At 42.7% G+C, this 23,702-nt stretch overlaps 1 protein-coding gene across 1 annotated transcript in view; it reads left to right on the forward strand.

Moving 5' to 3' along the window:
• Nucleotides 1-23,702, forward strand: part of agbl4 (AGBL carboxypeptidase 4) — a 268,469-nt gene that overhangs the window by 98,145 nt on the left and 146,622 nt on the right. The window contains exon 4 of the mRNA XM_035176609.2: nucleotides 7,866-7,960. Within this exon, the coding sequence (XP_035032500.1) occupies nucleotides 7,866-7,960 (95 nt within the window). The remainder of the gene's footprint in view (nucleotides 1-7,865; nucleotides 7,961-23,702) is intronic.

Raw genomic sequence — 23,702 nt, forward strand, 5'->3', positions numbered from 1 at the left:
CCGTTGCTGTCACTCAGTGCGAGAAAAGCCCTAATTAAAGAAGTTCCAGTTGTACATGGCCTCACAATGGAGAGAGAGATTGCCTTTCAACTCGGTGCCCGATGCAGAAACTTCCTCCTCCTTGGGTTGAATAAAAGAGTCTGATACAAAAAGCCGTGAATGCCTAAACCAAACAAAAGCTCTTTAAAAGACTGTCACCGTACTATCTGATATCTCCTGGAACAGCTCTGCTTTGAATAAATCTTTTTCTTTTTTCTTTTTTCAGTGAAGGAGGGAGAAGGAAATTAAAAGCTGACATTTAAAAAAGCTGCTGCTGGGACTCGTGGCCCCTAGGATCAATAGCTAGGTATCTCACGACTCCCCCCCCGCATATTAGCTCACTTTTCCACGGGGCATCTCAGACTAAGTACAAACAAACCAAAACTACTGTAGGAATATTGCTGTGTTGTTTTGTCAGTTTACCTCCAGGTGTGTGTGTGTGTGTGAGTCGCCTGAGTGGCAGATGGAGGCGGGGTGTGCGTGTTTGTGTGTCTGTAATGTGTTTAAAGGGTCCCATCCTCCTTGTGTCGGCACCTTGATTTGACATTGATCATGAGGGACCTAAACTGTCAGCAACAACATTACACTGGAAGAAAAAAAAAAGAGAATGTGAGAAGGTAAAAGAGAGCAAGAATTGTTAGATGTGTGGGTTGTGTGTGTGTGTGTGTGTATCCGGGGGGGTTACTTGTGTTGGTTGACATTACTGACATTCAGTTGTACTCAGTGACATTGTCAGCGAGTGACTTTGTGAAGTCTGTCAGGTTACGTATAGCAGATTTAGTCAAGGTCATGCATGTGCTCCCGATGGAGTCACGTCCCTTTCCCCCCCGACACACACACCCACACACAAGGGTGTCCTGCCCTACACGTATGAGTCTGTGGCCTCCGTCCACGCCCACGGGGACTCAGGTTGTCCCTCAGTGTTCCCCTGTCGTACTGTTATTCCCGCCTATTGCTGCCTTGTGACCTTCCTCACTCTCACCAGCCTTTACTGGGGCTTATAGCCATATCTGAGCTGCCTTTAACATAATGTCACCCTGGAGAGTCACCACAAACCCTCTGAAAAGGCTTTCTGCTTTCTCTGACTGCTAAAATAAACAACCAGTAGCATTTTACATATATTAGATAGGCTGCTTTGACAATTATAACTATAGTGCAAGACCTGTTCTTTCCATTCTGCTGAAAGCACACCTGTGGTACTGTGCTAGTCTCTGGGCCATGGCAGCCTTAAGGGAAACTATACAGTTCATTCAGACGTAGTTTTTTATTTTCTAGAAGTCGGTGCAATTGCTGATAAAAACACTGTTGCTACTCAAACAGTGAGGTGTCTGTGGCTACTAAAAGGCGCCAATGGGCCCAACAAACACAAGCAGTTAGTGTTGTTATAAGCAAGGGAATAGTTTGCCTGATTATCTGAACTACTTTATTTTCAAAGTAAAAACAAAAGTGCAGTTGCACACAAAACCGCACATAACCATGGCAAGTGTGATGAGTTTTATCAGAGTCTATAAATAAAACTATGTCTCCTCCAGGTAATTGAGGTTTGTTCGGAACCTAGTGATCCTATAACAACTCTTTACTGATGCAGCCATGTTCCAAAATTTCAGCCGTTTTAACATTATTAAACAGACCCAACACAATGAATGACATTAAATATTTAAGTAAAACCCAAGTTGCAATAAAGTGTTACATCTAAGTTGTAGCTATGGCTAGCCCACTAGCTCTATCATCACCATGGGTTTGCAGGTTGCTGAATCTACCACTGATGCATGCCAGGAATTTATTTCTGGCAATGAAACAGCAACATGCTGTTTGTTATTCCTTCAGCTTAAATAATTTGAGGAATAACAGATTTCACGATAGTTCAGACACAGTTCAGGTGCATATTAGATAACATTCACATCAACACGTCTACATCAGCTCAACATGTGTTCGTAAACATTTAAAACACATTCAACAGCACTATCCAGGTGATGAGCAAATAATGAATCATCACTTCACTATATGATTACGTAGACGTCGTTAATAATGTTTTGTTGTAAATCAGAATTCTGTTTTACATAGTTTTACGTTTAATTTTAAAAGGAAATTACAACAGGTTAGCAATTGATGATTTGTGATGTGTATCTCTATGTGTGTGGTGCTGGACTCAGCTGCTGGCGGTGTCAGGTAGTCCCCAGAATAGTGGGTAGCTGGCACGCTGTGCGTCAGTGATCAGGTTGATCAAAGACAACAAGACAGGAACAGACAGAGCTGGAGCTGCCAGCAGTTATCAGCCTGTCTCTGATGGTTATGGACAGGGCTCATAGATTTGCTCTGCTTGCTTGTGTTATGATGAGGAATCACAAGGTTAAATAACGGAACACAGTGCGGTGATGTGTTCAGGTAACCTCCCCTGATCCCTAATGGGACAATTTGTCTCCGCTACACAGTTGTTATTTTGTGAAGACCACTGGGCAACATTTCAAGTGCAGTGTTGTGGGGATAATAATGTTCCTGTGATGAAGTGATTTTAAGGTAAGAATCTAATTTCCGCTCCGGTCAGAGCCTGAGGGTCAGCAACAAGAAAGAGGTTTTCTTTTTGTTGTTGTTTTTTTTGCACAAAGACCCATCAGCCCCTTGGATTCTGGCCCAAACTCTGACAGGACAGTTTCCCTGAGCTGGTGGCCACCTACCATATGTACAAACATTTTACATTATATTCTTAATTAACCTTTATGTTTTTTGTAGATTGAGGTTGATATAGTTTGCTTTCTCTCCTAAAGTAACTCTTGAACAACATGATAATCTTTCAGTGATTGTTATTTCACATACCCATCAACATGTCAAAGGTAGTATGTCTACTACATTTAGTTTTACAGCACATTTCAACTTTAAGGTGATTCAAATTTCTTTGTAAACAACAGTTAAACAGAAAGTTTCCCTTTTTAGTGAGGAACCAGAAACAACTTATTTTTAAAAACTTAAATGAAGTCACCATCGTGTTTCTACCTGAAAAAAATGTTCCTTCATCTGGCCAGATTGGTTTTGGCACTTAATCTACCCAGTAACTTTTACTACTATTACTTTTTTCAATCATTCAAAATCAAGTCCGTTCAGCCTTCACCATCAAACAGGACAAAGTGCTCAGTCCGTGTAGAGGTCTCTCACTACGCATTTAAAATGGTTTCTTTAATAATTCATGGAGGCCTCTTCCAGGAAGCAACGCTATCTTTCCACATGCTGGATCGATGTAGATCAAAAGACAGTGTTTGGTCCTAAATGCAATCCTATCCTGAAGTGCTACCGGCAGGACTATTTTAGTGCCGAGAGCTGTGTCTATAGCTGGCTGCTGAAGTATGTTTAATGGTTACCAAAGAGATTGTGATTAGAAATTAGTGAGTCAGACAAAAATCACCCAAAACACTTTGAATGAGACTCCTATTTATGCTTTAACCCTGATGTACAACTCACAGTATAAATCCCAGTGAACCTGAGATTAGATATGTGCAAGACAAAAAATAGTGACGGTTAAGCAAAGCTTTAATTCAAGATTATAATTTTCAGTATGCCGTATTTGTTGGGCCATTGGTTTTGATTTTGATCCGTTCTTTCATTAAGTCTTTGTAGATACTTTATATTTGTTTACTGCTGTGACAGAGTGAAAATCTTATTTATTGCTCCATTAAGGTTCATTTGAGTTTGGCATGTTGGAAGATTCTGTCGACTAAAGACAGTTCAGCCAAAAGCACAAAATGCCTTTTTTTCAAGTTTGAGAATATTTCTACTTTTGACATGATCTCATGTTGAATTGTCACTTTGTTTTACACTTGGATGTTATATTTATGTCTATGTCTGTGTGAAGATAGTGTGTATGTGTGTGTGTGTGTGTGTGTGTGTGTCTGAGTTGACACCACAGAGACACCTGTTCCAGTCTGCCATTCAGCGGTGATGGGGACGGCGTAGGGCTTTGACACGCTCTGTAGACAAGACAGCTCAGACAGCATGGATGTTAATCTCTTCTAACTGCTCCCAGCCTAATTAAATCTTCCAGGGCAGACACACACACACACACACACACACACACACACACACACACACACACACACACACACACACACACACACACACACGTGCGCACATGTGGAGGCTTCCAAATTGGTCCTGCTTACGTGTGAGTGTGAGTTTTAACGATCGGGAGAATTGGCCCTACAGCGTTTGCTTGATTTTAATTCAGTAAAATTGTATGCCTGTGTATGTTTGTGTGTGTGTGTGTGCGTGCGTGTGTATGCGAGAGAGAGAGAGAGAGCATGAGAGTCACAGTCTTGCACAAACACAAAGAATTTGACTCCTGTCGTCCTCGTCTGTTTGAAGATGCAGTGGTAACTGAGAAACTCATGTACAACAACAATGGTGCTGATCACTTCCTGTGGTGTTAACATGTCGGTTCTCTGACATGATTGTGTTGTGCTGCACAGTCATGCAGGTCATCTACACACATCACATTCTTCCAGCACTGCAGATGGAAAGCTCATCTCAAATCTTTTGCTCTATGATGGCTACAAGCATTTAATGTACTGGAATGGAAATACCAAAACTAGTCATCTTAACCTCGTTGGGGTTAATTCAAAATTAACTAAATTTGGTTTGTGCGATGAATTTCCTTCATCCTGACAAAAATGGCACATTGAGAAGGCCTCAGGCTGGAGCTCATACACTGTTTTACCAATAAACTTTGGGGTTTGATTCTCACAAATGACTCACAAAAGTAACTGAAGCGGGATTGTCTTTAGAAGAAGGTGAAATACAAGGGGAGAAACATCCTGCTAAATGTTAAACAACTGCCTAGTTTATATTCTCCATTTTTATCACTTACCTTAATGTCAAGGTGAATGTTTCTTAATAAGGGAAAAAAAGAAGAAATCTGGGTCAATAAATGAGAAGGTGTATAATATTCTATTATTAGCCACCAAACAGGTAACTGCAGGTAGTTTTATGCCTGATCTCTTTGTATCTGTGTCCTGTTGTAAAACAGTTCATTCTGGGTTCATGGCTCAACAAAGTCAAAATGAGAATGGGGTTCAGGGAGGACATGCCTCCGCAGACAATCAGTCCCCTTGTGAAACCACATTTACATTGTCTTGATCCGGACAACAAATCACACTCAATTGTCTCGCCAACATTCCTGATTTCTTTCATCAAGATCCATCAATAATTGTCTGAGAAATTATGCAAATGTTGAAAAAGCCCAATCTCACAAAGAAATTAATCCAACCCCTGATCTGGATCTGCACCAAAATTTAACAAGTTCTTCCCTAACCTATACTGCATCCTTCCACCAATTTCATGAAAATCCATCCTGTAGTCACTGTGTAATCTTGCTTACAAACAAACATACGGACAGGGCGAAAACATTAAAAGAGGTCACTAGTTGTAATCGATCAGTATTTATATTGCAGTGAACAGTTTAAACTATAAGAAAGCATGAGCGGTTAACAGAAACCTAATAAACCTGCTACTATCAGATCCTGTAAAGGAATAGAACAACATCAAAGTGGTAATACACACACACACACACACACACACACACACACACACACATGTCCTGTACACGCACAGCATGATTCAGTCAATGGTCCAGGGTTTCCCTATGTTGCTTTTAAGCTTATGAAAGTTCTTTGTGCCCTGTAAGACTGACTTTCTGATGTGATGTTTAATCACAAGATGTAGAGATTCTTTTTTAATCTGTTTAGCTCCAGTGAAGTCGGTGTCACGGAGAGACTCTGACAGGACATGTGCCTCCCTGCCTGCCTATCAGCCCACCCGCCTGTCTCCTCTACATCTGTCCACCCAGCCAGAGCCCATCTCACTTTCCTCTGTTGCTACCTTCAGTAACTCTGTCCCTCCCATATTTATCTCTGTTGCACAACTATCATCCTGTCTCTTCAACCCCTCTGTGTCTATTCCTATATGTCTTCCTTGCAACCACACCTTTTTTTCATGCTTGATTCTCTCCCACCCTTGCATTGTGCATCATTCTCCCTGCGATTCAATTTCCTTTTTTCCCGTCTTTTTCCCCGTGTCTCTGTCATCTGTCCAGTCTCGGCTACCTCTGAGTTAAACAGGCCGAACAAATAGATTACAAACAGTGGGTAGAGTGAAGCTAAGGAGGAAGACAATCTGAATTTGTTGTGGATAAAGAATGAGGAAGGAGGCTGTGCAGTCAAAGAAAGCCAGTGGAGTCAGAGTAAGGCTGTATTTGCCTGAGGGGAAAAGGCTGAAAAGTAGCTCTTGCAACAGATGTGCAGGGCAGTAAAGTGTAATTGAAATGCCAGCAGCAATGGTCTTATCTCCCTGCTACAGGAGCCTGCTGCCAGTCTCAACATCAGTTAGATGTCATTTTACCTAAGTCTGAATCAGCCTGCCACAATCCACAATCCCCATTCCTCTGATGCTAGGCGGGCGAGAAGGGGAGAAATGGATGAGGGGGAGGGAGACGAGAAAGAAAAGGAGGGAGAGGAGGGTGGGGAGTCTGTAATAGGATTTCAGTGGCACCCAGTTAACTTCCACCACCTGGACTTATTTGGTAATTTGATATGCCCCATCAATAGGATTCATTTACCTCAACGCAGTATTACCATCGCCATTCATTTGACTTTTTAAACTATATATTTATTCATTTCTCTCTGCATATTTTCCTGCTTGTTCTGATCCTAATCACGGCTGCTGGAGGTGGCAGGAAGGAGGGAGGGGAGGGTTATTCCACCCAACATATAAGCTAAGAAAGAAAGTCCTTGGTCCAGTGGAGGTGGAAAGCCAGACGCCATCGCTCCAGGCGAGGCTTAATGTTTTGGGCCAGCTAGCATCCCTCTGGGAGGAACCATAATGTCCTCCCAGATTAGAGGCCGGCACTCCTCGGAGCTGCTGCCTTTTTATCAGGAACTTTGTTACTGCAACATGGGATCATCTGCAGGACATTAAAGCTGCCTTATCTCCCCACTGTCATGTTAATGTGCAGGGATTTCATGGGTTGTTGGTGATATCCACGGTGGCTGTGGCAACTTTTACCTTTGCCTGAGCTTCTTATGCAGTTTGGGGGTTTATGTATTTCGACAACTCCCTGGTCACATGAGAAGGAAATGGTAGTAAAGAAAGAGATAATTTCTGGCCTTTTAATGATACACACATGCACTGCATAGGGTTTTGTAAGGTATGACTTTTTGTCGGATTCAGTCTCAAATAGAAAAGCTCGGAGAGTAGATACGTCTGTAAGGCAAACGCCATGTTACGTCATGTTAAAGAAAGTTTAAAAAAGTTCTGTAACCACTTTTTCATCTGGATCTACTCCAAAATTGTACGGGTTCTTCCTTGGGTCATGTCCTACCCCCACACAATTTAATAGAAATCGGATAAGTAGTTTTCAAGTAATATTGTTAAATAAAAAAGCATTTATTACAATTATTGTTATGTCTGTTTTGCTTCAAACATTTAGCTGGATTCTAACTTTCAGGACCAAATATTAACAGTGGCTCCTGGAACTCTTTGAACTCTATGATTTTGGGCTTGACAAACGTATTTAATACCGTGTATTTCCTATAAAACACATATAAACACGCCTGATACCTTGTCTTGTTCTCTACTAGCTTTGTTGGTGCACACCTGCATTATCACAGCTAACCGTGGATAAGCGTGATATGAATTTGCTGTGTTGCTCGTATGTTTGTTTGCTGTACAATGCAAATAAAAAGCCTATAGATCCACTCATAAAGACCTTCATCCAGAGTGCTAGTAGTGGTCGAATGCTTTGTGAATTAAATGTCTCACCTATGTTTTTAAATGTTTTTCAGAGAGTCATTTTCAATGTGGTCAACTTCTCCAAGACCAAGAGCCTGTACAGAGATGGCATGTCTCCTGTGGTGAAGTCCACCAGTAGACCTAAATGGTAAGTAGGCCAACTGCATGAGCTCTTTTATGGGCTTGATTTAAATGTGAATGCTTTGTACTTTACTTTGTTATATTACTTCTATAAAATTCACATTGTGGTACTTTATGCAAAAACTTTTCTTCTCTGTTCGACACACACACTCTCTCTCTCTCTCTCTCTCTCTCTCTCTCTCTCTCTCTCTCTCTCTCTCTCTCTCTCTCCCCCTCTCTTTCCTTACACACACTCCTGCACACACACACACACAGTCTCTAAAGACTGATACTTTATATTTCCTGAGTGGATGCGTCCGGGCACATTAGCATGTGATCCATTGGTTGCCAGTATGACGGCTGTCTGATGTAATAACGCTTGACTGATGGAAACAGACACGTGCCTGTGTGTGTGTGTGTGTGTGTGTGTATGTATTTGTGTGGGAATTAGTAGGTGTGGCACGAGGGAATTGGGCTGGTGCAGTGGGGGTGGGCACTGTGTCTGCCGAGCAGGCTGGTGTATCCAGTGGGTCGAGTCCGTCCAAGAGGAGCCCTGACATCTGTCATCAGTTGATGGAGGGCATCAGCAGAAACGCCCGGCATCTGCCACCCCGAGCTGTGTGCGTCTGCTAGCCTAGCGCCAGCACCAGCCATATCGTAGCGTGCTGGTCGCAGGCTAATGAGAAGAGACAATGGGCACGACACCGTAGACAGGAAAGATGAACTGCCGCATGCGATACTGTGCAGTGCATCACCACGCAGCTCAGCTCGGTCGCCTCACTCTCTCTATGTGGTGTATAGCTGCAACTTTGCACTGTTTCTCTGTCGTGTTCGTGGAGATACAAATTTTTCTCAGGGCCACTGCTGTTGTTTCATCCTGCCAACAGTTTATTTACGGTGAAGCTGGCGAGTGCTTGCTTTAAGAATGATGTTAGGTCTCAGGTGAGTGTTACACTGTCAGTTAAGCTACTGTGTAGACAGTGCTACAACACAAACCAACATTATATCCCCGTTTCTCAGTCATTTTCTGCCCAGTTTTTTTTGTCCCAGATTATGAAAACCTCCACTTTCTGAATGGTCTTGACTTCTCATTTGAAATAATCTTTATTGTGTAAAGGGTTAATTCGTACAGGAGACTCGTTGGGTCATTCAGGTCCCAAAGCTTTCCTTAATATGCTAATCACGCAACACCGGGCATGTTTATGTTTCACTAAGCTCTCATAAATAGGTATTTAAGTGACAGACACAATGGGAGGTAATGTCGCCGAGGCCCCGACTCCATTTACCTCCCCAGGCTAATACTCTTTTAACCGCTCCTCTCAGCGCTGTGCCATTTAAGAGGCATCACGTCTCATGCACTTGTGTAGAGCCATTTCCAACTGTCTGGGGCTCCCAAGACCACAGCTGACATTGTTTGTGTCCCCACAAAGTGGTCAAGATGCCTTTAACACAACCACTTCTGTTTGACTTTCCGTGAGCACAACAAAGCACAGACAGCTCCTAAAGTAGCAATCTTCTTTTTGACAGTTACAGATATGGAATAAATAAAAGGCAGAGCGTGGAGAGCTTCGCCTGTCTGATCCAAACTCACACAGGACAGGATAAAGAAGGTACAGCGAGAGGGGGAGCGATGGAAAGAGAGAGAGAGAAAGGGAGGGAGATTTGAAGAGAAACAGACAGAGAGAGGGTGGAGGAAGAAAAACACAAAGTACAAGAAAGAGAGATTACTGAGACAGGTAGACAGGGAGGAGAGAATGAGAGAGTGAGCTGAAAAAGATTGCTCCCCCTCTCTCCCCACCGCCCTGCAGCCACCACCCCACGTCTGTATCTATCAAAAGAATCGTCAGTATTAGCTCAGGAGTTGAAGCCTTTATCTCCCCGTGCAGGTGCCTCATGTCCTGGGGTCCCAGCATCTTTTGACGCTGGAGGCTGCGGGGCTTGGCTGGCCTTGGCTAAGCTGGACGTCTCAGTGAGAGACAACTGGCAGATTACAGTCCTGCAGGACGTTCACAGCTACAGGTGGAGGGATCTATCCTCTCCTCCTTCCTTTATCCCTTTCGCTCACATCCCTCACTCTTTGACTCCCCCCTCCAGCCAGGAGACATCAGAGCTGACATATAGCTTTACTGTATTATTTGGCATTTAAACACAGCTAGACGCTATATATTTAATAAATAATGAATAATGGATTAACTAATTAGAAGGGATTGCATTACTTTTTGAAATGTGAGACAGACCGATGGCTGTGTCAGTGATCAGACTGCTAAAAAGTAAGTCAAACAAGATTTCATTAGACTCCATCCACTGTTTAGAAAATGGAGCTTCATATTTTCTCTACTGCTTTGTTTATTTTTGGCACCAACAAGGGGAATAGCAAAATAACAGTATCTTATTTTATGCACTCAACAGCTGATTAACAGCCACTTGTATCTGTGCAGTGAAGAAGTAAACCGGTATCTTCTTGCAAATGTTTGTGTCGAATTAAATTAGTCACCGACTGAAATCTATGGAATTAAACCGTCCCTCGTGATTAGTAATTGACTTAAAGTAGAAGGAGGAAAAAAATGCTATGAAATTGAGAAAAGTCAAAGAGTTTCTGAGACCGAGGGAAGAGCGTGAACATTTAGTTTTTTTTCTACGAGTCTGTCGAAGACAACAGCCCCCTTGGTGACACTAGGTGCCAACCACACTCCCTGCAGTCTGCTTGTTGTTAGACTGCTAGAGCAAAGAATTGCCCAGCATCCTTATTTTCTGAGATAAGCTAATTAGAAACTCAGGGAGCGTGGTGTAATGCAGCTGCTGGAGGCCGGACTGCCATGGGGCGGGGTAATGGCCAGGATGGCTGCGTGAGACTGACTGCATCAACCAACAGATGCCTCATACAGAGTCCCGTGTGGTGCAGAGCAGAACTTATCAGGGCTTTATTACTTTTATTATCAATAAACTTGCACATTATTTTCCACATTAGTTGATTGTTAATTGTTAATGTGCATGTAATGTTAAAAAAGGATGAAAATGATCCACCGCAAGAGGCTGATCAATGAACAAATCAATTTACTAACTCAGAATCTTCAGATTTTAATAAAACACCCCATCCTATCTTAGCAAAAATGTAAAGCTCTTATGTGACAGCATTTCTTTTTATCGTATACGCTACGCTGTTGAATAACATGTGATTAAATCACAATTTACTTGTAATTCTGATTTGTCACTACCTAAAAGTCATGTCTTCACATCATTTCCAGCTTATTATATCTGTGATGCATAACATATTGGAAATGTTCAGATGTGTGGTGTCTCTTTTAATTAACGTTCCACTTTTTCGCCAGTCAGTAGGTGTGAGGATAAAAATAGCTACACCTCTAACTGAGCTAACAGATGAACAGTCAGAGTTGGAGGAGATTGGTTGCCAAACATTGCCTCTGAAGTTACAAGCAGCCAACCTTGATCAAGGGTAAAAAGCTTTTTTTTCTTCTTTTATTTGTGGGAGGCAACAAAAGCAGGGGAGCGCTTCTCAAGCAGTTGTGCTCAGCTCTAAGCTGGGGGAGGCTGTCAGCCAGTCCGTCCATCCATTAGTCAGTAAGTCCGTCGGTCTGCTGGTCCGTCAAGCACTTTGCTACCAAAATCCTTCCTGTAAGCGTGTGATGCAACAGCATAGTGAAATTCTATTTGGAGATGTCTGCCTCTCCACTGGGGTGCGTGTTAGCAGTAATTGTTCTGTCAATCAGCGCAGCTCCGGCCTGCCTGCTTCCCTTGCCACTTGTTAAGCCCTGGCAGAGGTCTAGGGGTGAGGAGAGGTGAGGCAGGGAGAGGGGAAGAGAAAGGATACCTCCACTGCTCTGTGTGTCTCTCATTGCTCACCTTTGTCTGTCTTTACATTGTTTTCAGGCCGCCTCGCTTCCTGCCTGCTCGTCCTCTTGAGTTCTCTCTCTCATCTCTCTTATAGCAACTTATTTTCCCTGTTTTTTTAAACAAGTTCAATTGTTTTAGTTCTGTTCGCTTTACTTATTTCACTTTTTCTATTACTGATTTCATGTGAATTTTGCTCTGGTGACCAGTTATCTCCTCTTTGTCCACATATTTAGTGTGATGATTTTATTGATTTATTGAATGGATTCTCACACCCTCAGCTCCATTGTCACCCTCAAATAATGTATCTTTTGGCCACTTAGGGGCAGAACAAATAGCTTAGTAATGACCAACATATACAAAATTTGACATTGCAAACTTGGTAACTTCTCAACAGTACTTATATCACTCCTTTTTCTTTTATCCACTGAGAATACACAATAGCAGCTAGTCGCTAACTTTGTCTGCTGTTTAGTGAAAACATAGACTATCCAGAAATGAAGCTAAATATCCCAAATATGAACTCCATTGCTGACCAGAAAACCAAAGCAATGAGCTGAAATACATGATAAAAAACCAAAGAGTAAAAATGTGATACAAAAATATTGATTATGGCCACCTTACATTTGATGCTAAACTGTGAACAACAGCAATCTCAAGTGTCAGTATGTCATCTCACTGACGCAAATCTTTTTATATATTCATTATATTTTAAAGTGACTCTCATTCTGAGTGGAAATTTAAACAAAGACACAAATTAAGTGAAGTAGAAATGCTACAGCAGAAGTGATGACGACCAACTGAACTGAAGTCCCACAGTTCAAGTTCTATAAAGAAACCTCCTATATCTCGAAACACCAACCTTACTGCCACCCTGCCATGCTGTCCATCTGAATCCAAACACAGTGTGACAGTAGTGAGAGAGACGGCCTCTCTCTCTCTCTCTCTCTCTCTCTCTCTCTCTCTCTCTCTCTCTCTCTCTCTCTCTCTCTCTCTCTCTCTCTCTCTCTCTCTCTCTCTCTCTCTCTCGAGGACAGAGTGTCAGGGACAGGCAGACTGTAAAGGTTGTGTCAACCACAGCAGAGCCCCGCGCTGACTCCTCCCCGCATCCAGTGAGTCGGCGTTCTCCTCTTCCCGCTCCCTCCCTGCCGCTGAGCCACTTGCACAATTAACCATGTGGAGCGCCTTTTAATAATAGACCTTTTAATTGTCGACAAATGAAGAGTGATGTAAAATAGCTAATAGCTTGTGCTAATTAATAGGAGAACTGAACGCTTGTTAATTAAGGGCAAACAGGACAAGGACTGGCTCGGGTGATTTGAGCAATAAAACCGAGACTAACGATTCATTTCCAAACAGACTTGCTTCATAAAAACATCAAGCGACCCCCGGTTTGCGGTCGGAGAACATTTGTAGCGACATTTTCGGCTTTACCGTCATCAGCAGTGTCACATAGACACATACGTAACAGAAGTATCCGCAGAGGAAATGTAAACACGAATGTTCTGGCTCCCTGCAGATGTGCTGCAACAAGACAAACCACAATTATACAGTGTCTTCATGTGCATAATAACAAGTGTTATTTGCTGCAGCAGGAGTCTCAGTGGTATGATACAATGTCTGAGTTGCTTGTTTAGTATTAAAACACAATGTATTGAAATGAATAAATTCCCTTTCTGGTTGTTGACTTATATTGCAACCAATTCATGTTGATATTCAGTACCGGATCTGTCTGCCACACATATTTCCCCCTTTGCTCATTTCCCTTAGGTGATACTTGCTAGATATGAGGCTAAAGGAAGGAAACGGATTGTCAGCCAAGGTTTAAAACGTTCACCGTCTTCCTCATGAGACCAAGAGTAGTTTTACTGTCGTTTCACATCCACGTTTCTCAATTTCACAGCTTTACTAGGACCTTTTACTGTAACGTAATTTTATTACAAGTATATCCTGCCTGCGGCCTCTATATATGCATGGGCGCGTGCGTGTTTAATTTAAAACAGAGACAATGTCCTGTGCTGTTTCCTCTCGCTCTGAGTCTCATTTTGGAGTGGGAGCAGTAGCAATCATTTGACAGTCTATGGGTTTTATATAAGATTTTTAGATTAAAGAAATGTTATATATGATGTTTCTTCTCTGTCAACATTGCCTATGTGATAAGGGAGACGGACAAAATCTTTTAATAAAAAGCAAGTGCAGGAGAAAGTGAGACACACACACACACCAAATTATCTGTCACTGGTTTGACTGCTGAGAGGAAATGGAGTGATGTGTGAATCTGAGTGAATATTTGGAAGGAGAAGAAGGGAGTACCTGATGTACTGAAGCTGTGAACACGGTTTGGTTAGTCTCGCCAAAATGTGGAGTGGTGTTCATGTTCTGGGGGCAAGTGATTCCCTTTCTGCCTCACTCCAGTTGTTTTGAAAGATTTGAGAGAGGAAAGTAATCACACAGAGTTCTGTTTTATTAGCTGAAATAACACCTCTCTCCATCTCCTCTCCATCTCCACTCCATCTTTATTCTTTCGCGTAGGACAAACCGGCGAGAGAGGAAGAGAGCACGATGGAGCCCAGTCAACTGCATGTGCCGCTTCCTTGTTCACGGAAACTCATTAGCATGCTGCCAGAGGAAGTGAAAGAGGATTATGTGGCAGAAAATAATGGGAGAAAATGTAACAAATAGATTAATAGATGAGAATGAGGATGTGTGTGAGTTATAGCGTGTGTTTGTGCCGTTTCCTGTAGAGAAAGGATAGATAAAAAAGAGAGAGAGAGAGAGCAAGGGGTATTGTGACAGAGAGGCAACCTGCTTCTGGCTCTCCATTCAACCCACAAATGACTTACCTGGACAGTTTTATGTTTGCCTGGAGGAGAATTAAAAAGGCACTTCATTTCCCCTTTTACAGGCTGGGTACGCATGTCAGCGCTGCCCTCCCTGAAAGTGCTCTAATCTAAATGCTTTTGTCAGGGGAGATTTGGTAGATTGCAGCAGGCAGAGGTACAAATTGGTTGTGTCATCTTATAATGAACTAGGTGAGGCGTTGCAGTTTTTCTGCAGCCAACAGTCCCCTGATTACTGTACTTTAAGTCAGCGGCTGCTTTTAGTATTGTAGGCCGAAGACCTCACCTTCACCCCTCTGTGTTCAGACCGCCTGTTCTCGTGAATACTGCACAATGTTTTGTTAGCGTAAGCCCGGTGTGGCACTAGATCAAAACCGTACTATTTTGTATTTTTAAACAAATAGACTCCTCACCACAAACCAGGTTTTTGCATACTCTGTCTAACAGTGATGTCTGCATGCTGTGAGGAGTTTGTGTGATTATTGGGAGTGCTCAACAAAATGACAAGGTGACCCCCTCATTCCATCTAAGGAATTCTAGGTATCTCCGCGACATATTTACATGACATATTGGCTTCATAGGTGTATTTACAAATATGTATATGACTCTGCAGGACAACTCAAGACAATAAACAAAAATGGTCGACATGACAGCTCCCCAAAAGGGAAGCCAAAGAACCTCAATCGTCCAAAAAGTCAAAACACACTTCAAACTGAAATGACAGCTGACACAGTTTTTTTGAGCACATGTTTCGACCACTGCGCATGGCTCCAAATGACGCCATATGCCCAGGATGGCAGCCTTTGTATGAGGGATATTTTGGCTTAGTTTCTGGATCGTAGGAGAAAGTGGAGACGTATCGTCCATCTTTATATAAAGTCTATCTTTTTACTAAACAGCAGACGAAGGTAGTGACAAGCTGTTGTTGTGTATTCAAGAGTAAAGGGGAGGAATATGAGTACAACCGTTTGCTACCAAATTTGCGATGCAAAACTTTTAAGGTTATATTATAATATGTCAGTCATTTTTTTAATGTCGTTTCTACTGCCCTTAAATGTCCACCAAAAACATCTGATAACTGAGATTGACTCGCGATTGGTCGTGCAAGAGTCTCTGTGTGTGTCTGCGTGTGAGTCAGACACTGTTATGAATTCAGATGGCTCAGCTAAGTCAACAGTGGTGTTAAGCAGGTTCCAGCTCCACAGATGCCTCAGCACGGCCAGTATTCGTGCTTGGCAGCCCCACAAAACTGCTCCACTGTCGACTCTCTCTTTTGAAAAACAGATTTTTCGAAGAAATCCTTCTCGTCCTTTTAATTGCATTCATCTCTCATCCTCCTTCAACGTCTTCCGTGTTTTTATACGTTCGCTCTCTTTGCGTAGATATGTATCAGCATAAGTTTGTAGAGACACAGACACATACGCACAACCTCCATTAGCTCTCAGCCATTTGCTTTAGCTAGCTGTCATTTGAGCATCCTACTGTGTTTCCACATCTAAATCTGTGTGTGTGTGTGTGTGTGTGTGTGTGTGTGTGTGTGTGTGTGTGTGTGTGTGTGTGTGTATCTGTGTGTCTGTGTGTGTGTGTTTTATGTCAAGACTCTCCTGTGGATGTGTTGCTTGTATGATTGTATTGAAATGGGTCTCCTCTCTGCTTCTCAGATGTGTCTGGGTGTCAGAGATGTGAGCAGTGAAATGGTGTGTGAAGTTCAGGGGATTGGACTGTCTCAAAACTCTGATTTAATTACTGCAGCAGAGCTAAAGTTCCAAGAGGAAAGGATGTATGAACAAAAAGAGAGGAGGTATAGAGATGACAAGTTGCTAAAGTAATGATTTACTCCTCCTCTCTTTTCATTCAAGCCAATTCAGTTATCCATATTATATACATCCCACTATAACATCCAGGGCACATTGTTATATATTAGCCCTTATTGCACCAGTGCTTGCTCAAAGGCTTCTTATCTGGTTATTGTTTATACAATATATTTATATAGAGTAGCTCAAACTACAATCTAATCATTCTGGGGATATGTTTGTGCACAGAGAAATCCCCTCTGAGTGAAAAAGTAAGTTGCCATCAATTGAGCTCTCATCACCTTATAACCATCTTATATTTTAGTGTCAAACTTGTTCTTAACCTTCATGTTGTTATGGTGGTTTCCGCAATGATTGGCGTCACCTGAGAGAGCCCACTGTTGAGTCATCAGTCTCTCTGTCCATTCGGAAAATGGCCATTTAAGAAGGGAGGAGAAAAAACCTGTGTCTCTGTCCACTGCACAATACAAGGTAACAACTCAGGTGAACAGCGTGAACCAGTCCAGCAGCTAAGCTATTGTTTTCCTATAGAGAGAGAGAGAGAGAGAGAGAGCGAGAGCGGTGCCACACAACCAAGCTGTGCCTGTGTGTGTGTGGTTTTGCCTTGGGTGTGTACTCAACATGTGCACATGGCCTCCTCGGTGATGTGTGCATCTGTTTGTACCCGCTCGTGTTTGTGTTTGTCAGCATGTTTGCTGACGACACTGTAGGACATCAGGGTGGGATTGCTCTGAATGTGAGGAAACAGCTCATCTGAATATAGATTGGTCCCATCTGGAGGCGGTTGGCTTTGGCCCTTCATAATTTCGTAAGTAGCTAAGCATCTGGGGCCCGCTAATGAAACTAAAGGCAAAGGAGAAGGCCCAGGGCTAGCGACAGGCTGCCTGTAGCTGTCAGGAATAGAGGGAGGATGATATGGAACGAGGAAAACTGGAAGAATGGATGAAGGGGAGACATAGGCCAGGAGCAGAGAGCGCGCTGAGAATATCAGGGGTCTTAAAGAGACCTAGATGACTCCTTTGAGAGAGTAGGCAAGACAGCCAAGTAGGCCATTAGAAAACTGAGCCATAAAATGAAGACAGTGGTGTCTTTATTGTGGCCCATTAACTCAGATGTTCATGCGGAGATAGCTGCACTGTGTGCCACTGTAATGAGCAATATAACGATGTCACAGCATAGAATGATGCACTGTTAAAAAAACACTCTGGTTAAGTAGAATTATGTTAATTATTAGCTTCAGCTTTTCAGGGCAGTTTCAGATCTTAATAGCTCACCTGAATATTGTGTATGGTTCACAGGTAAATCCCAGCACTATCTTCTCCCGTCTGTAATTTTTTATCCATTTTCTTCTTTTCATTTGCATGAAAAGGAAGAAAATTGAAAGGAGACTATTTCAACTACTTAAAAGCATGAATGCTGGTAATGGTTTAATGTCTTTCTGGTTTTTTTCACCACTTGCTGCACATCCTCTTACCTTCCCTCCAATAACGTGTGTGACCCTGAGCAACTGTGCTGTCCACAGTGGCTACTTCTCGTGGTTTGCGTAGGGAATGGAGAGCCATAGGCCTTTTTTCTTAAACTTTATTATTATAGCTCCTTTATTCCTCCCTTAGCCTGATTTCCCAGTGGAAATGAAATGAAAGAGCAATTGGTTCTCCTTTTTATTGCTGTCATCTTTGTTTTCTGGCCCAGAGAGTAAGATTGCCTGATCTCAGAGAGTTGTACTTTTAACCCCCCTCTCAATCTCAAGTCACAGGGAAGAAAAACAATAACAGGGAAAATAACAATCAGCATCAAAATGAACGAGCCTGAAACTGGAGGGCCACCAGCACGCCGACACCCACCAGTTGTTTATGATGGGATGAGTCAGTCGGAGTCTGTTAGTGGCCTTCACTGTCTGCCAACTCCCACTGTCCAGAAATATATGTTTTAGAGGAGATTAGAATCCCAGACAGTGTGGAGGGGAGAGAGGGATGTACGTCTAGGAGGCGGAGGGGGTGGCAGAGGGTTGTAAGGTGAGAAAAACGAATGGAAGGGAGGAAGTAGGTGCAAAGATGTGGGTGTTAAAGGATAAGGGAGGAGGTGGAGGGTAGGAGGAAGGAGGAGGACTCCCCTGAGGTTTGGACTAACCCTGCTGAGACAGGATGACGGGGGATCAGTCTCCTCGTGCACAGCGCCTCAAATCATTTATTCATCGGCTTCATTAAGAGAGAATTACAAGGCTGCTTAAAGACCCCCAGGTCACTCACTGTTCTCTATCATCACTATTCTTAATGAAATTCTCCAGTGTGTCCCAACTGTCATTGTGGATTTTGAAGAACAATTACTGTCAACTGAAGGACAACTTTGCAGCATTTATGCCAGTATATTCAAAATGATCATAATCTGCTGTTGGGTGGCATGATGGTGTGGCAGCTAGCACTGTTGCCTTATGTCAAGAATCTTGGCAGAACCTCTCCTGTGTTTGAAGGTGTGATTGCAAGTGTTTATGGTTGTTTCCCTCTGTATGTTGGCCCTGCGATATGCTGCCAACCTGTCCAACATGTGCCCAACCTTGTGCTCAATGTCAGCAGGGATTGGCTCCAGCCCCATCCACGTCCCTCAAAGGAGAAGGGGTATACAGTGTTTCCCATTAATTACCAAGCCACGGTTTCATAATAAACCAAAAAATGTTTTACACTTCTCGTCTTGCTTGCTCGCGGTGCTACCGTGTACCCTCGCTACCGCATGCTCGCGCTATGGTCCATAACATTTTTACCGTCCACGCAGACAGTCAAGAGTAGTTTTTTCAGCTGCAGTTGTGACAGGCAATGGTTTTCTGTCTCTCACGCAAAACTCATCTTTCACTCTTTAGTCTTTATACCTGTTACTTGGAATCTTTCGCCCATGAGAGTTACCTTTTTGTGTGTGCATGTGCAGCTTCTTTACCGCCATAGATTTTGTTAATTCTGTGGAAAACACTGGGTATAAATGGATATTTTTTTTGCTACTATTGTATCATTCAGTAGTATAGATCAGTGCAGTCGCAGATGTAAACAGTAGTATTTCTAATTAAATGTAATGACACAGAGTGATTCGTGTAAATTGTGCATCATTCTCATAATTAATGCTCTTGATTTTGAAGCAGCAGACAGTAACCTTCATTAACAGCCGGTATCTTGCTGCCTATCTCATCTAACTTCAGCGAGCAGACAGTACAACACAACAGTCGCTGTCCTCTGGACCTTCACACTTGTAATTATAACCAAGGAAGATAATTAAGGAGGTGGAGGGGAAGACAGATCTTGTCATTTAGAGAACAATGCCGTCCAATCTATTCATGTGTATTCTACTTCCTGAATTATCAGCTGACATGTCAGCGCAATCAGCCAGAAAGCCCCTCGCTCCGTCTGAATGCCATGAATGTCAACACACAAACCTCTAATCTAGTTAAGATCCTCAGGTTGATGACATCTGAATATGCATTGGGCAAAGACTAGCGTTCATGTTGCTGTTGTCTGTCAAAGAGCAGGATGATTTAATGTTCCTTATTTAGTTGTGGTGCTCATATGATATAGTAAACTAGATTTACTTTGTACCATGCTCCACCATGAATGTTTGAACTTAGTTTCATGGTATCCATCCAGTTGCCACTCCAGCCCAATGGGTGAACTGACAAAGGGACAAACCATCATTGTCGTCCACACTGCTAGCATGGCTATGGAATAAAATCTGCAAAGTTGACCACAAGAACAACAACACACAACACTAAAGCTTTATTTTTTCAATACTTCAATTTCAGTTCAGTTGGTGTTCTGGTAGATGCTTATTTCTTTCTGAATATTGGTTGAAGGAATATTTATGAGGAGCAGTAATCTCTGGGCTGAGGGCCTGGCATGTGCATGTTCGAGGCCCAGAGGTAAGATAGTATGAGCAATGGAGATACAGATCGATAGTGTCAAAGTATAGGGACCCAGTGATGCATTCTATTCAGCTGGCTGTAACAATGAATGAATATATAAATAAAAATGTTTTTTGATGCATTCAGTGGGCAGGTCGGGATTCAAATTTGTTATGATTTTTTGATGTGGGCCTGAGACTTAAATAGTGAAGTGCACATACACACTAGGCCACACACACTGGGACTACTCCAGATGGAATTAGCACTGAGCACCAGTCTCGGGATGGGACTGATGTTAATGTTGAGATTATTTGCATTAGATCAGCTCTGTCAGGCTTGTTGTATGTTTGTCAATACAGACCAGTGCATGAACATAAGCTTTGTGTTTTCCTAGTGGGTGAGTGTGTATGCTTGTTGGTATGGGCCAATCATTTGTGTGAGTGTCAGCATACAGTCACATTTCACTTTGTGTGTTTGTTTGTATACTGGGTCTTCACTCAGTCTGGCACCTTCCCAGCTCTCCTTGCCAGACCAGCAGCTGGCAATCACAGATTGCCCACTCATCAAACCACTCTACCACTGTGGCCACAGAGTTCAAGGGGACTGTCAAAGACCAAGCTGAGGAGCCTCCTCGCTCCTTTAACACCAGCGCACTCCTGCACCACAGGCATTGAGTAGCAAAACTTGGCCAGTGAGCCCTTGAAAAGAGTGGACGGGCGAGTGAAGTACCACTGAAAGTTTGACAAAGGCCTAAATAAAGAATGAAAGCTAATGTTTTTGGCAGTGAGGCATCCTGCTCTATGTTTTTTTTCATTGCAATTGGGATTCCTTGGCTGGGCAAGGTGCCCCCTTTCTTGTCAAAAAATACAGTGTTAGGAATTTTGCTGCTGACAGACACAAACACAGCAAACTGACAAATTCTGCCAACAGCAGCCTTCAATACTCACTAAATAATTAAATGACAGAAAATACCTCTGTCACCTTGTGTTAGTGGTTGGTGTTCTGAGATGCTCCAGCAGTCCTGTGTTGATTTCTAAGGTTTTGATAGATGGGTATAGGTGGGTAGGTGGGTGGCCTGTTGGTGGAATGGTTAGTACTGATCGCTGACAACAAGAAGGTTCTTGGTTTGAACTTGACCACTACCAGGGCGTTTCTTTGTGAAGTTGTCATTGTACCTGTGTCTTTTTACCAGGTACTCCAGCTTCCTCCCAAAGTCCTAATACATGCAGTTCAGGTTCTTTAAATTGGGTGAATGGTTGTTTGTGTCTGTATGTTAGTCTTACGATACGCTAGGTGACCTGTCCAGGTATGGATGATGGATCGGTGGATGGACGAACAGACAGACGGATGGTGTCCACCTGTGACCTCAAGCTCTCAGAGTGGAGTCTTAACTTTACACTGAGATTTAAGCCTGCATTTCACATTTTTGCACAGCAAATGACTAACTAACTAAAAATTGTTTTCCACTCTGGTCCTAGTTGTGTCCACTGCTGATCGGTGTTCTTTGTCTCACCCTCCTGAACACATTCCCTCCCTCCTTTGTCCTACTTAGCCAGCTTCTGCAAAATCACTTATCTTCACCTTGCTTCCTCTGTCTCCTGCTAATACACATTAGCAGCCAGCAGCCATATGTAATAGGGCTGTGCGTACCCCTGCTGGTATAATGGTTTCTCTGACACTTCTCCCATTAAATTTGGTCAGGCAGTGCTGCACAGGAACCCTCTGTACACTCTAAAATGTTGTTATATAACTACCATAAACAAGCCGGCCAGTGTCGGTGACTTAGGGAATAGCTGGTATAGGTTTTCTTTTGTGTAGTTTTACTTTTCCCTTTTCCACATTTTATCTCTTCCAACTCATCCAAATTCCCCTACCTTTCGGCTATAATAGCTTTTACCACCATATTATGGGACACATAGCTACATTATGAAACTCATCTGGTTACAATGTGACTAACTGGACATGTCGGCTATGCCTAATGGGTCTTTTGTAATCGTCGGTATCTCTACAGTACCGCGGCAAACAGTAACTAGATAGCATCGGCTGCCTCCTTCCTCTGTGTGTGGCGAAAAAAGTCACTGATAATGTGATCATCAGTGGCATCCTTAACTGTTACTGTGACAAACGAGAGCGCTGATCCCGCCCGATAAGCAACGTATTCATTTGTGTAATTAAAACAGCTTGTCTCATCGTGGTGAGGGGTCATTTTAGAGAATGTTAGAATTAAAGCAGGTAATTAAGTAAAGCTCCCGATAAGAAACCCCACAGAGGTGGCTGCCTCTGCCAGTAGGGAAGGCAAACTTAATCTATCCCCTCTGCAATCCCACAAGGTCATTCACTTATTAAAGTCTGATGCCACTACCACTGCTCACCAACATGATGAAATATTTTATGTACTTGTTGGGAAGGGACGAAAGAGAAAGATGCAAAGGAAACAACGGGTGACGAGAGCCGCCAACAGCGCAGGGTAAAGTCTATAAAACTACTACACAAAATTAAGGCAATTAAAGACTGCTTGTTATCTTGTCTATGAGAACAGGAGAAAAACTTGTACAGCAACTAACACCTTGACAAAGATATTTGTTTGGCCAATGGAGTGTGGCGTTAATTATCACAAGCTGATTAAAGGCACAGAGCGGGAATGGATGTCGTTTGTCTTGCCAGCCTTAGACACTGCAGCAGCCAGCCTGGGTCATTATTCTAGGGGCCTTTCAGGGTTATTTTTAGATATGCGGCTGGTTTACCAAATGTTTCTCAGCTCACAGGTTTGCTCTATTTTACAGTGAGTCAGTAGTACAGTGGTCGATCGTACGATAATCAGTCAAAATGCCTGTTACAGTCAGGAGGATAGATATGTCAGCATTAGAGAATGGTTTTGTTTCCGCCATCATTCTAGTTGGCTGTTAGAATCTGCAAAAAGCACACGCAGCCAACAGTCAGTGGCCAAATACATAACATTTTGATGTGTTGTCCGTCCATCCTATTCTTTGAACACTATATCTCAAGAACGCCTCGAGGACATGTCTTCAAATTTGGTACCAATGCTCAATTTGATTCAAGGATGAAGTGATTGGATGTCAAAGCACAAGGTCGCTGGGATCTCACAAAGTATTTTTTTTACCTTATGAACACAACGTCTCAGGAACACCTTGAGTGAAAGTATGTGTGTGTGTGTCTGAATGCACTACTTTAGTAACTAAGTAGTTTTTTTCCACCACTTTTTGCTGTTTTTTGAAGTAGGTTGTATAATTTGACAAAGATGGACATTCTATTTTGAAGTTGTCCATCTTGAATCTCTCCCTTGTTCTTTCTATCTATCATGCTCTTTCTTTCTTTCTTTCTTCATGTGTGAGTGAGTATCACACACACAAACTCACTTACACACAC

Source organism: Hippoglossus stenolepis, chromosome 14 (assembly GCF_022539355.2).
Source record: "Hippoglossus stenolepis isolate QCI-W04-F060 chromosome 14, HSTE1.2, whole genome shotgun sequence".
Classification (NCBI taxonomy): Eukaryota; Metazoa; Chordata; class Actinopteri; order Pleuronectiformes; family Pleuronectidae; genus Hippoglossus; species Hippoglossus stenolepis.